This window comes from Phalaenopsis equestris, unplaced genomic scaffold (assembly GCF_001263595.1).
Source record: "Phalaenopsis equestris unplaced genomic scaffold, ASM126359v1 Scaffold000022, whole genome shotgun sequence".
In the NCBI taxonomy this organism is placed as follows: domain Eukaryota; kingdom Viridiplantae; phylum Streptophyta; class Magnoliopsida; order Asparagales; family Orchidaceae; genus Phalaenopsis; species Phalaenopsis equestris.
Genome location: NW_018164464.1, coordinates 1113329 through 1129470, shown reverse-complemented (window position 1 = coordinate 1129470; position 16142 = coordinate 1113329). Strand labels below are relative to the sequence as shown.

At 32.1% G+C, this 16142-nt stretch overlaps 1 protein-coding gene across 2 annotated transcripts in view; it reads right to left on the bottom strand.

The window, feature by feature from the left end:
- The window catches only part of LOC110018477 (U2 small nuclear ribonucleoprotein B''-like), a 28464-nt gene that overhangs the window by 3634 nt on the left and 8688 nt on the right, over positions 1-16142 (bottom strand). Inside the window, exons 1-4 of one of the 2 annotated variants that reach the window (XM_020715807.1) lie at positions 14643-14779; positions 14011-14183; positions 13216-13309; positions 844-929 (exon numbers count right to left, since the gene is read on the bottom strand). In XM_020715807.1, the coding sequence (XP_020571466.1) occupies positions 844-929; positions 13216-13309; positions 14011-14183; positions 14643-14715 (426 nt within the window). In that variant the 5' untranslated portion in view covers positions 14716-14779. Of the gene's footprint in view, positions 1-843; positions 930-13215; positions 13310-14010; positions 14184-14642; positions 14780-16142 lie in introns of those variants that run through there. The other variant, XM_020715805.1, reaches the window with a different exon arrangement.

Sequence of the window (16142 nt, the reverse complement as noted above, 5' to 3'; positions counted from 1 at the left end):
TTCAAAAGGTATCATTTGCATTAAGTCTTCTAAGTCATTCCAATAATTATCTTTGGACACTAAATAGGACATAAGTGCTATTTACAAAACTAGAACCATCTTTCATCCATTTTATTCATTTTTATCAAATACCTAATGGTTTGATTGTGGAGCATGCGAATGGATCAGATCAATAGTTCAAAAAAAAAAAAAAAACATGTGGGTGCTAGTTTTGTAAATATCAATTTTCGAGTGCTATGCATGTAATTATCCTAAAAATCAAAAAAGAACTTGCTATCTAATCAATAGCAATAATCTATAGCAATAAAAATAAAAAAACTATAGCAAGAAAACTAAGTGAAGGTAATTTTAGGGACATTAGGGTTCAGCAAAAAAATTTTTCATATAGCCCTTTTCCGACTGTAACAACCATAGGTAATAAGGTTGAAAATTTTGCTTTGGACTATTAACAGAATTCAATTAGGACTCATTACTTAGGAAAATTAATCATATATTTAGAAGCCATTGATATTGCTTTTATTTTTATTTTTAAATTTGCTTTGGTTTCTTAACACTAAGGATCCCATGCTCAATTCAGTTTCAGCCTCATCACTAATTTTAGTCGTTTTGATAATTTGGACAGCTTTAATTTTTATGTTCTAGATTAATCATATAAACAAATGAGTAAATATTTTAGATTTTTTTATGAATCGGAAAAGAACGATTGCAACCTAAGATAATATTCTTTGCTCTTGTTTCAATTTAGTTTATATAAATTTGTTTAATTTATGTGTTATAACTTGGCAAAAGGCCCAGGCATGAATCTTTTTGTTAAGTTGCAGGAAGAAGAACGATGCAACTTACATGTACTCCATTGTTTTGAAAAGCAGGCCCATTAGCCGCAGAACCAGTATGGTGTGCCTCCTCAGCTTTCCGTCTTTTCTCAGCAGCTGAAAATAAAAGAGAAATTAAAAACTACAAATGGATGACTTTTTATTCTGGCTCTGCCAGAAAATCAAAATATTTACAGAAATTAAGTACATTTCGGAATAGATAAAGTGATTTCAAAATTAGTTAATGACTTCTCAAGCGAAGTGGTAACTTATAAAAGTTACCAAAATAATCCACTGACCATAAGGGTCATTTTAGCACTACTCTATAAAAGTGCTAATTTAGTTCATGTAATTATATTGACACTTTTATAAACTCTGGGACTAAAATAACCCCACGCAAATAGTTAGGAGACTATTTTGATACTTTATAAATAAAGTCGACGCACAGAAAGTTAATAATATTAGGTATATCTCCAATAAAGCATTTCTAGGACAAGAAAAACTAAGGGGCCAATTGGGATCAATTTTCTTTTTTTTTTCGCTTTTATTTTTAAACTGTTTGATATATTTTATACAATTTTATAATTTAATTTAACAATAAATCAGCTTATTTTTAAACTTAATTAAAACAAATTAATGCCCAATATATTTTATTTCAAGTCAAAGCATAAGCAAAACAAAATAAATCCCATAACAGAAAAAAATAGTGATCCAAACGGCCAAACGGCCCTAAATTGAAACCAAATCAATGTATCGTAACACAAGCATGGCAAAATCTATGCAATCATATCAAAACGCTCGCTTGACTACGGGTCTGTTTGGGGTAGTTGCAGCTTTTTGAAAAGATGCTTATAAAACTTTGGTATAGAGAACAATTTTTTAGAAAACTACGGTGGGAATTATATATATATATATATAATTTAAACAACATATTTCTTACAACCACCGCACTTTAAAAGGTAAGATTAGGAAAAACAGCTTCTCATCACAAAAATTTCCAAAAAACAGGAAGAAAGTAGTTCCCCAAATGAAGTTGTGATGGTGTTCTGAAATGTAAAGCAAGCAAAAACCTAAATCTAGTAGGCCTTCTACAAAAAATTTGTCTTTCTTATAAAGAGTATAAAATTGAAGAAATCTAGAAACATTTATGTTCATAAGGTATCATTCGAAGTTAAATAATAAAAATCTACAAAAAAGTGCTCTCAAGAGATTTATTTTTATCATGACTACATCAACAGGATCATGTATTCATCAGTAACGCGCTGGCACTTAAAAGAAAAGGTGGAGAGATTGGGTAAGTTTGTTAGGCTGGATGCAGTAAACCAACTTCTAAGATAAATTTGTTTTATTACACTGAACAAGCTCAATTTACGAGCTACCCTTTTGCATATCTATTATACCAAATTTGGTCCTTTGGATAGAGAAGATGATATTTCAGGTCAGGAAATCAATAGTAAAATATTTTAGTCAAATTTCTCTGTAATATTTCATTTTATTTTTCACTTGGCACTACCAATTGTACTTGGACACTTGAGAAATCATTTTGACACATGACTTCATATAAAATGTTATCATCAATTGATTGTATTTGATAAAACTACCCAAGTTTAGAAACTGAAAGTTCAGACTTATTAGCAACTAATTTTATTCAAACTTCAAACAAAAAAAAAACTTAAAATTTTTTAAATATCTCTAGAACAAGATCAATATTGTAAATAAATTGTTGCATAAGAAAAAAAATCTAACGTAGTACTATTTAACATCAATTAGTATCTATGCATTGATACTAGTTTAGAGCATTCAATTCTAAAGAGTACGATGTATAATATTTTCTCTCATCATATAATCATATAAAATTAAATATGATCATATGCACATCCATTTTTACTAGTCAACTCAAGAATATGACCATACGACGTAACCACAACCTCAAGCAACTCCTAGCACATCCCAACCACAAGCACACGCACATACACACAAAAAAGGGGCATTACATACATACCACCAAATTCCTATGTATTTACATATAACACCTAAACCTTAATTTTTACATTTATACCACCCAAATCTTTCATATCAAATAAAAAATACCACCAATTTTAACTTTTAAAAGTGAAAAGCACATTTTCATGCAAAGGTAAGGTGCATTTATTTAAAAGTTGAAGTTAAGGTGTTAGATGTGTTAATAAGTAAGAATTAGGTGAAATTTATGTAAATCTTCCAAAAAAAAAAAAAAAAAACTTCTCTCGTGCTCCCAGGGTCCCTAGAGTCCTGTGAAAAAGGAAACCGAATTTTCTTATTTAAACTAGGGTTCACATTGTTGAGAAAACAAAACAGATGCATTTGGTGACCATAACTAGTATAAATCCATGAAAAGTTGGGACTAACTTGCTAGAAAACGGTGCCCATGAGCTTGGGCCAAAGGCTCACCAAAAATGTGTGTACACCAAGTCTCAAGCAATTTTCAACTCAAATTATCAAATCAATTCTTCATTTATCATGTTTCCATTTGAAATTTTACAAAATGTCATCTTCACCATCCTTCTCATCCACATCGTCTTACATCAGAAATTCTATCTCCAAATGGGAGATTTACGATAAGTGGAGATAATTTTTCCACCAAGCATGATTACAAAATTTGAACCTACCACACAACTTTGTTTAATGTGTTTTTATGCATATTACCTAACACCAAAGTCCATTAGTCTCGTATCTATAAATGTGTTGCCTACCAACTCCAAACATTACAGGAGGACATGACTGCATTGTGTTGATGTGAATTTCATAATCACGACCAAATAAAAAAAAGAGAGGCCTTTACATGCATACCACCCAATTCTTATGTATACACATATCTAACACCTAAAGTTTGCTTTTTTACATTTATATCAACCAAATCTTTCGGATCACACAAAGATCACAATTTTTAACTTTAAAAAAGTGAAACACACCTTTTCATGCAAAGGTAAAAATTGAAGTATAGGTGCTAAAGTGAAACACACCTTTTCATGCATAGGTAAAAATTGAAGTATAGGTCCTAGGTATGTAAAAATTGAAGTATAGGTGCTAGGTATGTAAAAACATAGGATGGAGTGGTATGTATGTAAATCTTCCCTAAAAGGATGAAAAGAGAGGGGTTGCCAAATGAAAGAACAAAGGGAGGGATTTTTTAGTACTTATAGGGAAATCTTTTGTTTCTTAAAGGAGGGTGCTGCAAGTTTTGGCTCAATTAAATAGAGAAGCTTTCAGCCATAGCAAAAATAAGCTCTATATATATCATAGAATGAAAGAGTAATGGCAACAACATCTTCATGTCAAGTTGGTGGATGTATTCCTTTACAGTTATTGATATTGAGAAAATAGTATCTCTATCATCATCTTTAACTTTAAAGAAAGAGAACTCATTTTTGTGCTCCTAGTTTGAAGTTTAGTAAAATATTTAATCATTTATGGTTGTGGGCATAGTTGGATCTCCACAAATAGCTTAAACTTATGTGTATTGTGCTTGTCCTATTTTTTTGTCTAAGTTTTATTACCAGTCGCCTCAATAAAAGAGGTTTTGTCCCGCTGTCTACAAGCTCTGCCCCCATCAAGGGGTGTCAAATTGGGTTTGCAAGCCGAGTTGGGTTTTCACTTAAAAATGATCTGAACCAAACCCAAATAGTAAACTAATTAGACAGGCCAAACTGAACCCAACCCGTCTTCAACTCATTAACCTGAGTTTGACCCATATAGCTAGTTTAATAAAAGGCATAGCAATTATTTGGGTTTGATTTCAAGATAATTTCAGTTTATTGGGTCAATTCAGGTCAATTTTGAGTTGGTGGGGTCATCATGAACCTGATTCATAAAATTAAACGAGTTAAGATTACTAACTTGAACCCGAAATAAAAAATTACTCAAGTCAACCCAAACCCAGATTTTGGAGTCAAGTTCAAGACAAGTTAGTGTGTTGGGCTAATTTTTGACACCCTTGCCCCAACTAGTCACTAATAACTCATGGGTGCTTGATTTGAAGGAAAACGTAAGAATTAAATGGAAAAAGAAATCCATCTCCCTCATTTGTTTGGACATAACCGAATTATGAGGAATGAATTTGATGGCAATTTCAAATTCAAAAGAATTCTGAATAAAAGAAATGAATTTCAGCACCCAAATGTGTTGAAATATGAAAGGAAATGGATGAGCTTCCTGGAAGCAATCTGTCAACACTAGACTCCTTTTCTCTTGTTACACTCCAACAAGTCATGTTAAATCCTTAAACTATTATTTATTTCATTACTTCTCAATTTTCATTGCATTTCCTTTCGGACCCTTATTTCCAGTCAAGCAAGTCAAACCAAACAAACCCATAGAATAGCCCACACTAACGAAAGCCCCAGCAGAGACAACTGATATGGAGAAATAATGTGTTAGCGTCGGTGTGCAAAGATTATAGTTGAGAGAGAACATTTATCACTCAAGGTATCAGGTTAGAAGAGAAATTACAAAAATCAGCACAAGTAAACAAAATGGAAAAGCAATGCCTAATAGAATTTATCACAAACATCATAATACATGTGATCCCAACCACCGTGACGACAAAAACTTCCATTTTTTGCATTCCTTTTGCTCAAAACCGTGAGTGGCAAGGCTTTCCTTCACTTAATTTACCTCACATGCGAGCACAAGTTGTGCTCCCCCAGGGTTCTCCCTCAAGCAGCCCGACTGATCACTTTCACTTAATTATCACAGTGCTTGCATGCGGGGGGGTACTTTCTTTCGTCTCATGCAATATTGTGCACGGCTCGCATTTTCACACAATTTCATTGTGTGCTCAGTGCAGGATCCGCCTTGGTTTGTGCTTCTAGAGTGGAATTCCTTATGCTTTTCTCTATATTTGATGGCTGTTGTCGAGTCATTTAAGGCTACAACCCATGTGTTCTTTTTTTTTTCATTTACCACCACATTTCTCCCTTCTAGTTGTCGAGTCGTTGTCGAGTCATTTAAGGCTACAACCCATGTGTCCTTTTTTTTTCATTTACCACCACATTTCTCCCTTCTAAATAGCTTTTATTTTTCATTACTCCATATCTGCTTTGCTTGTGTTCTCAAACCTGTTGGGTTGCACAGCTTGCTTCCCCTCTATTCGTTCCTAGCTCCAACTCAACTATCACCCTCTTTAATGGGTCCTCCCCATCAGCCACCACCATTGCCCAAAATCCACCATCATCGCCCAAAATATCAATCAATCCAATCGTATTAGAGGCTCCTTCATAAATTGCGCAACTCAAGTTCTATTGCAAATGTCGTGGGTAGATTTCCAAGTTCAAATTTGGTTCTATGTAATTCCACTTAATACCCATTATTTTTTGAACAAGCCTTGCATACACCTTTACTACTTCCCCAATTAAATATGTGCTCCTCTAATGTTGATATTTATGAAATCGTATGTCTATTTTCTTTCTCTATATTTGGAAACCCAACTAGGGTGTCATTCACAAATTAAGTCAAATTAATGACTGTTTTGTGAAGATTCAGTTAGTTTCAATGATCACAGCATATCATTATAAAAATTTCTTTAGGATTAGATAACAAAAGGCTCTTCTCTAGTCGTGCCTATTATGTAGGTGCCTTCTAATGAGAATATTGAAATGGCCCCACAATTTTAAAGCTTCCAAGGTACCAACTATCACCCTTCTTTGGGTGGTTTTTTTTCCTAAGTTTAAATCAATTTAATCAATCTTCTCTAATACTCTTTAGAATCTATTTTTGGTAAAACTTTGCAAGATGCTATGACTGTTCTCCTTTCTAATTCATCAGTGACCAAACTCCTGTTGAAAATGAACATTTCTTCTCTTGCATCAAAAGGATGTGTGGATTGACAGATCATCTCGTGTTTGTTGGCATTATGTTGAATTCGAAGACGTCTCTAGTTATTGCTGATCTTTGCATACATTATTCTGACTGCTTCAAGGCCATTTTGTATTTAATGAAATCAAATGCTTAGGCTCAAGAGGTACACTCAACTTGTCAAATCATTTCTTCTCTCCAAGCAATTGTAGCTCCTGCATCAACTATGGTTTGCACTTATAATCAAAAGATTAATTTACTTCTGTGTGGAAATAGAAACATCAGTGCTTACCCTTACTAATCTTACTAATCCTACAATATATTACCTACACTACATACAAATAATACATTGAATATTTATCATCCCACTTTGGAAGTTCTCCCTCATATCTGTGATTACACAAATGATCATGATTTCATCCTCTGGATTTTGAGGGGAGTATTCTAAGTGAGAAGTGCTGGTGGATAGAAGGTTTCGTATCTCACTCACCAAACAGAGCCAAAATAAGTAAAAATATGTCAAAAATAAAATGTTATCACTCTTTTATGTTCATCAAGCTTCAAGCAAGACGATCCAATTGAGTGGCTTTTAGATTCAGATGGCTGCTGGTGCTCCATGCTACCTTTACTTAGTCTCCTATAATTTTCTTTCCCCTTTGGAAACTATTGACATATTCTAGTTGTACTTATTATCACTATCTAGTTATATAATTGTGTTTTTAAAAAATAAATGATTTAATTAAACACATGTTTCAAATGACAAGACTAGTATCATCCAAAATTTATTCAAATGCTTCCGTATTTCCTTATAAAATATACATAATCTCATTGAACTCTTACCATATCTTTTACTGGAGAAACATAGTTTAATTTGGAATACATCTGGCAAATGAATAACTAATACTTCTAAAACCAACAGCTTGGGCATTGCAATTTTCCATTTCTCATCCAAAAAACTGGTATAAATTTGAACATTGATAGATGCTTTCCAAATTAATGTGAGAAGAATATTTTTGTTTGCAGCCAAAGTTATCAAATTATTTCAATTTCTCTAACTTGGCCCAACTTTACTAATCCTAATTCACCATTAATTTTTATGGAGACTCACATGTTTTGCAATATATTATGTGCAATCTTTTAAAACAATTTCTGATCACGTGACATTTGTTCTAACCTATTTTACCTAATCCTCCGCATTAATTTTATCCGCATATCCTACTGGTAAATCTCATCTCATTTATATATGCTCAAACCATCCTTAGTCTATTTTCCACGAAAGTATCTTCAATACATACTACTCACCAATCTCTATAATGCAATTACCCCTTGGGTTATCTCATTTTACCATACATCAATATTAACATTTTCATTTCTCTCACAAACAGCCTCACAATCAATGTCTTCTTTATCACCTAAATATCCATACAGCATAACTAGCTTGATTGTAGTTTTATAAAAACTAACTTGATTCCATTCTCTTCTCTAATCATGCAGAATATCTGCATTTTAATCATCAAAATTGCATCATAAAAAAAATTATCATTCTGTAACCTACAATGCCTAGGTATCACTTGATCTTCGAATGATATTAATTGATAAACCTCAACTTCATACCACTTAGAACTTCTCATCACATACGTAACCGTTTTTTATTATCCAACCTATTATCTTCTAAAAAATTCTCCATTGCTTCTACTTTTCACCATTATAGTAGAGATTTCATTTAACAGAATTATTTAATCTATAAATAAGACAGATCGAGAATTATCATCTTGAATAATTTATGTAAAAATCTATTCAGAAAAGCAAGATGTATACCCTTAACATGTTGGCGAACTCATTTTTCACTTTGAACTACTTTTAACGCTACTCAATGCTTAAGCTCTTCAATTATTTAAATAGAGTTTTCATTTATTGGAATTACTTCATCTGCAAATAAATAATGTTAAGATACCTCATTTTGAACAACATTTGAAAATATATCTATAACAAATACAAAAAATAATGTTGGACCATAAATGCAATCCAAATATGAATGAAAACTCGTTTAATCACTCTAAAAAACACTTATATTGCTATTCAATATTCCATCATACAGGACTTCAACAAATATAAAGTACTAATAATGCTCCATCATAAACAGCTTTAGTAACAAAATACACTCGAGCTCAAACATCAGTGGAGAGTTTTCAACTCAAAGAAAATAGAAAGATTCCAAAATGCAAAGAAAAGACTCACCAGATAGAGTAATTATCAGGAAAAGTGCAAAAGGCTTCAGAAAGAAAAAAAACTGTTCCTGAAGGAAAGCTTGAGGTGAGCAGTGAAATTGGAGGTAGTGACCTCAAACTCTTCTGATTGTTGAGCGTCAACTTTCTCTTACTGTCTCCCGTTGATCCGCTCTACGCAGGGTCCGAAGACTACTACTCCCGCTCATCGTGGGTATGGTTGATATACACGTCCCATTCATCCTTATTAATGAGGAATATGTGCTTGTGCCACTCGTTCTGAACTATATATTTTCTTATAAACATACACCAATCAATTCTCTCGGCACTCAATCCTATGCATCATCAATATCGATAAAAGAAACATATGAAGTTCGTTTGTTGGCTTGCGATACTCTTCCATTAATCTCTTAATCTTCTTGGTGAAAAACCACATAGATTTTCAATAATAATTTTTTCTAAGCTAAGTTCCATTGTTCTCTCTTATAACATCCTTAGCTTAATTATAAACCCTCCGCCCAACCTAGCTCTAAACACACGCACACAAATAAAAACAGAAAAATGTGCCTCTAGAATGATCTCTAGAGGTCGCTAGTCTTAACAATGACAGCCAGTTTTCAGCTAGGGCACCGTTCATACACTTACAATCTGCCATATAGTCTGACATGTTTACACCCATGGATTTTGCTGGATAGGTGTATGGATCATCCAAGGACACCAAAAAACCTAGTGCAAAAGTAGGGTTTGGTTTGTTAAGCGAACAAAAGAACCACTTATATGCTTGTATTTCATTTTTCTCTATTGGAACAAGAACAAACATACCCACAAAAATAAAAAAAGAATAACATGCCTCTAGCACAATCTCTCAAGCTCTCTGAAGTTTGAACAATGACAGCCAGTTATTGAGCTAGGGCACCATTCATACACTTAACAATCTTCCATATAGTCTGACATGTTTATACCCATGGAACATGCTTGATAGGTGTATGGGTGTCCAAGGACACCATACACCCTGGTGCAAAAATAGGGTTTGGTTTGTTAACGGAAAAAAAAGAACCATTTGTATATTCGTAACTCATTTTTTTCTAGCGGAACAAGAACTAAGTCTTGGATCAAGTATGGTTTGGTTTGTTAAAGGAACAAAAAAGACCATTTCTACATTAGTATTTCATTTTTTTTCTATCAGAACAAGAACTAAATCATGGATCAAGTATTCTACTCAGGTGGCTCTAAAAAGAAACAACTTATGAAAAAAAGTACAAGTATAAAAAATTAAAGCCAAAGATAATTCATATAAAACACCATAAAACATGCTTTAGAGTCTGTTTGGGGTGGCAGTGCGGTGGCGATGCGGTACAATTTTGTCTGTTTGGGTAAACTGCGTTTTGACGTCTTTTTCAAAAATCTGCCGCTGAAATATGTGTTTTTCCACTGGTCCTGACTTAGGTGTGGTGGCAACTTTCTAGTTGCGGCGTGACGTTTTCAACAAAAAAAACAAAAAATTGTAATAGCCATCGTACTTTTTTTAACATCAGATTATTCTTCAACAGTTTTACAGCTGTTTTTAATAAACTACAACTTCCCAAAACAGGCCTTATATAAATATTTTTATCGATTAACAAGACCATTGGTTGCGTATTCCAATATTATTGAATTGTTTCCACATTTCCTATTACAAAAAAAGCCTAACCTCGTTGAACTCGTCATATCTTTTACTATAAAGAAACATAATTTAATTGAGATTAGGTCGGTTCAATGAAATAATTAATATATCTAATACAAGTAACTTGAGTATTGTAATTCTCCTTTTTTTATCCAAAAGCCTATCATAAATTTGACAATAATAGATGCTTCTCAAAATCTAGATTAAAAATAAGTCAAATTATAATTTTAGCTCCATAATCATATTCGGCATACAAAATTACTTTTAGTTATCCATACAATTTGGGTCAACATTTTTATCTCCATACCCTTTGTCGAGTTTTTCATGATTAAATAACTACATGCACACAATCTTATAATATAATTTCTAATCATAAATATTTGTTCAAACACTTTTCTTTTCCTAACCCTCAACATCAATTTCATCCACAAATTCTTATTGGAGCATCCACTCGTTGCTAACGAGGCTTCCCACAGTCTAAATAAAATTATGAAACTCATTAAGTTGAGTTTAGTAAGTTCATTTGGACTAAGTGAATCCAATAGAAAATAGTGGTGTCAGAACGAGAGAACCGTAGGATCCTAACCGGTGTCGCTCTAATCAACTTTAATATGCCCCTATAAAATTTAAAAAACTTCAACCATAGGGCCACTTGATTTGATATCACAATTTGACATACTAGAAAACTCAAACTCAGTCCAATCCACCATTATTCTAATTTCTAAGATTTTCTCCATAATAGATGTTACTCTCACAAACTCAAACAAAATCATTCTTAGTCTACCCTTCTTTTAACGCACATCAATCTCAATATTTTTATTTCTCATAAACACAACTTAGTTATCAAAGTCTTCTTTATCGCCTAACACTTGGGCTTACATAGTAAAACTAGCTTAATTGTAGTTTTAAAATTTTCACTTTGCATGTATGCTCTTCTCTAATCATATATAGCAATCATAAAGCATTTCTGCATTTTAACCATCAAACTTCAGCTATAAAAATTAAATCATTAAGAAATCATCCTTTGTACGCTAGCATACCTAGGCATCACTTGATCTTCTAGCAATATTGATTAATAATTGTCAATTTCATGCCATTTAATACTTCTATCACATATGTGATATTTTTTCCATCCATACAAAGCTTCTTACCTTCAAAAAACACTCCTTCACTGATCATAAATTACACTTGTTTTAATAGATATCTCACTTGTAGGATTATTTCATTTGTAGATAGGATACATTGACGTAACTTAATCTTGAATATTTTTTGTAAGCTTCGATCCATTACAAGATGTGTATCATTAATGTGGTTGGGTACTTACTTAATTTGAACAACCTGTAATTCTATTTAATACTACAGCTTTCAATCATTTCAAATTGAATTCTCACTCATTAGAATTATTTCATTAACAAACAGCAAAGATTTAGGTTCCTCATACAGAAAAAGATTTAAAAACATCCATAAGCAATACAGAAAGAAAATGTTTGATCATTAATGCAATCCTACTATGATCCAAAAGTAGTTGGTCACACAAGACAAACTGTTAATACTAGTCAATGCTCCATAATACACATCTTTAACAAGTACAAATTAAATTTAAAATATATATTTTCTTATCAGCACATACTAATCAGTTCTCTTGGCACTCAAGCATATGCCTCATCAACATCAATAAAGGAATTATATAAAGATCATTTCTTTGTTTTCAATACACTTCCATTAATCACATTGATCTTCTTAGCATAAAACTAAATTAATCCTAAGTTCCATTGCCCTTTAGCATAGCTTCATTCTATTACTTACAAACTTGATTCCACTAAAATCACCAAATTCTTGAATTTCTCATTTGTTTCAATCAATCTATAAAATAACAAAAGATTCTATTTATTAGGCTCTTCTAAAAGCAAAAATGTAAGGAATCTAGGTAAGATGAATGGGTGGTATGTATCATATAGAGAAAATGATATCAAAAGTAAAGATATCCACACAGACATAGAATCATTCAAAAAAGGATTTCACAAATTATAAATAGCATTTTGGAATGCCACCGTTCTTATGTCCTCATTGTAGTGGATATAGAGATTCCTTATGAATGAACTGATATTCTTCATCCATAAACGGGTTTTCACCGGTCCTTCCTTTCCAATGAGCCTAGGACTAAAGCTGCCCAAAACTGATAACTGGGAAAATTATTAAATAGAGTAAAAGAACATGAGGTCGCTCCATTTCATGGACAAGGCACATTCTAGGCTTAAGAGTTCATGCCATATTCCCCTTTCACTCTTAAGGCACGTTCTAGCCTACAAATCAACAATGCATGTTTCTTTGCTTGCTTATAACTACATCACAAATATGCAAGTTCTAGCATTATTTCTAATTTTCATTCTTTTAAAAAGCATCTTTATTTGCCTAATAAAACCATATGAAAGAAAAAAAAGATACAAAAAATAAAAAATCTATAGAATAAATCTTCTTAAATGTTATGAATCAAAAATATTGTTCCTTAGAGTAGAGAAGGAACAAGAAACTGCTTGAGTTAAAGTGAGGCAATGTAAAAGTTCCCATGCTCATTTTCAATAAAAAAAAGTTTTAAAACAGAAGGTAATGATTTTATTTACAAAACTTCGCATAATCTTAGCAATCCTGTAATAATTCATCATAATAAAATTCTGAAAATCACCTTTCTCTTCTTGTTTCTTCTTCTTCTCTCTAGGAACATAAGTCCCATCTGCTTTTGCAACACAATCAGACTTTGTTTTTGCATATTGTATCCTCTAAAGAAAGTAAACTGTGTCAATTAAGACCAAAATCTCAAGCGTGCATGCAAACATTAGCACTCAAAAAAACATGACTAGCAAATTTTTAATAGCATAATAATGGCATTATTTGACAAAGAAAATGCTTCATTTCTTCATTTTCAGTGAGAGCATTCGATGCTGATTGTGAAAACGTTAAAATGAATTATAAAAACAGTGATAAACACAAATAAAAACGGCGAAGGTCTTAACATTAAAAAAAAAAAATTAATTCCTTTATTATAAAAAATCATTATAAACTGTTACAATTTATAAACTCTAAACAAAATTATACCTATCAAATCAATAATTTACAACTCGTTGAATGTAAACCAGAATAAAACCCCAAATAAAACTTTATTCATACAATGTATATCACTTTTGTAGCATAACTAAAGATTTCAGTACTTCAGTTGTAAAATGGAGTACTTTGCAGTAAAGCTCACGAATGCTAAAACCATGGAACACCTACAATGTCTTCCCATAATGCCAAATATATTTCCACAAAGCAATGCAAAGTATTGAAGTTTAAGGGTAAAATACACCTTTACATGCATAGGTAGGGTGGCATATATGTAAAAGTTGAAGTTTATATGTAAAAAAATAAGAATAAATTGGTAGGTACGTAAATCTTTCAGAATAATACTGTTATTTAAAAAAATGGATTCAGAGGAGCACACCATAGGTTTATCATAGAACGGAAAGCTCTGCATTTGCCGAACTGCATTACTAGCAGCAGTAACTTCGCTAAACACCACCCATGCTTGACCTCGGAGTCTCTCGGTTTTCAAGGCCACAACATCCAAAATCCTTCCAAACTGGGAAAATAGATCATAAATTGATCTCTTCAACTCTGCAAAAATAGTTTTAAGAAAAAAAGTGATCAATCTAGAGAAAATTATCATTACTCTTTAACTCAGGGAGGCCGATCAAATTTATCCATACAAACTTCGTAATACATTTGTAACAATATTTCAAATTACATTTGTAACAATATTTCAAACCCCAGATCTAACCGTCAATTCAATTCATGAACATCTGAAAATAAATTTAAAAACTCCTTCGAAGAAGAAGAAGACAAGAGATGCAGTTGTTCTAGAAGTCCATGAAAAAGATAGAGCTAATACAAGCCCTAGTAACTGCCAAGCAAACTACTCATGATTAAAAAGAGATAAATACGATACCAAACCCAAATTAGGGACTCAGAGAGCTCGAGAGTAGTTCGCACTAGCAAAAACTACTCATATTGGACGAAAACAAAAGAAAACCCTAAACCCTAATTGCTTCTTATGTAGAAGGAATGGGATGATACCTTCTTTCTTCACCTTCTCGTTGAGATTTCTTATATAGATGGTCTGACTCGGAGGAATATCGCCGGAAAGCATGGCTACGATCGGCCGAAGGAGAAATCGGAGGAAGCGATCTGTACAAACTCTGATTATCGGAACAAACAGTTGGGCTTTTTTGGGGCTTTTAAATAGTGTCATGATTTAATTAATTATTTAATAATGATTATAGCCAAATTTGATATTTAGATTTAGAGAAATTTATGCACATCCCACATAATTCTAGATATTTAGATATTAAACCCGAAATTTGATGCAAACATATGCATGAAAATACTAAAACTCTTGATGATATTTTTTATGTGATTTTAACTATCTGTGTTATATGAATGTAAATATGAATGATGAGGGGTAGCTATGTAAATACATAAAATTGTGATATGTTTGTAATTGTCACTTATATACATCATACTTTGTTATCATATTATTATACATCATGCATGAAAATGTGTTTTTTCACTTTTATTAATAGCGGTCGTATTTTTTATGCGATATCACGAGTTTGGTTCGTCAGTATGTAAATATAAAAATTTAGATATTTGATATGTAAATACATAAGAATAATATGGTATGTATGTAAGTAAATGTTGCCCACCTCTTCCCTTTTTTTTAGAGGAGATATTTGTAAAATTTATGATTTTGATTGTTTTGCTAAGAAGTAATATTTATTTTATGTAATAATAATATTACTATGATGATGTAAAAATTATATTTTGAAGATATTATTATTCAATGATCAATATTTAGGTTTTTACTTGTTTATTCGATGATCAATATTTAGGTTTTTGCTTGGCCTTGAAATATATACAAATGTAAAGGTTCTTCTTAGGAAAAAAATATTACATGAGTAGTCTTGATATAAAAACTGTATCAGGACTCTACCACAATGCACAAAGTGTACGGTCCGGCCCCGCAATGTATTAAACCATTTAGTTTTGTGTATTTAGTAGGGTAGGACCGTACACGTGACACATTATGATTGGAGTCATGATGCAGTTTTGGATCAAGGCTCCTGATGTAAGTTTTTCTCTTCTTTGAGAGTACGTTTTCTATTATAATATTTTTTTATAAACTTAAATTTAATTTAGCACGTTTGACAGAGAGTTTTGATCGTCGTGGAAAGCGACATATGAGTGTTGTCGACGAGGGTGAGAAGGAGAAGGAACAAAAATATGATGTGGAGCATGATTATGATTTTTCTTACGTGTTTGTTGATGCTCCTCAACCAAAAGAGTTGATTATGTGTTTTTTCTAGTTCTGCTCAACTGAAATTTCAATTTATGTTGTTGTGAATTTTGGATACTTGGATCCATTTATCTTTAATTTAATTGGTATCATTATTTAGATATGTTGTTGTTTTCTTTTATCAGTTCTGATGCTAGATAAATGTCATATTATATTGTTCGTGTTTATTTTGTGCTTGTGGAAATTTAATTTATTTTTTTTTTTTTTTTTTTTTTTTAAGT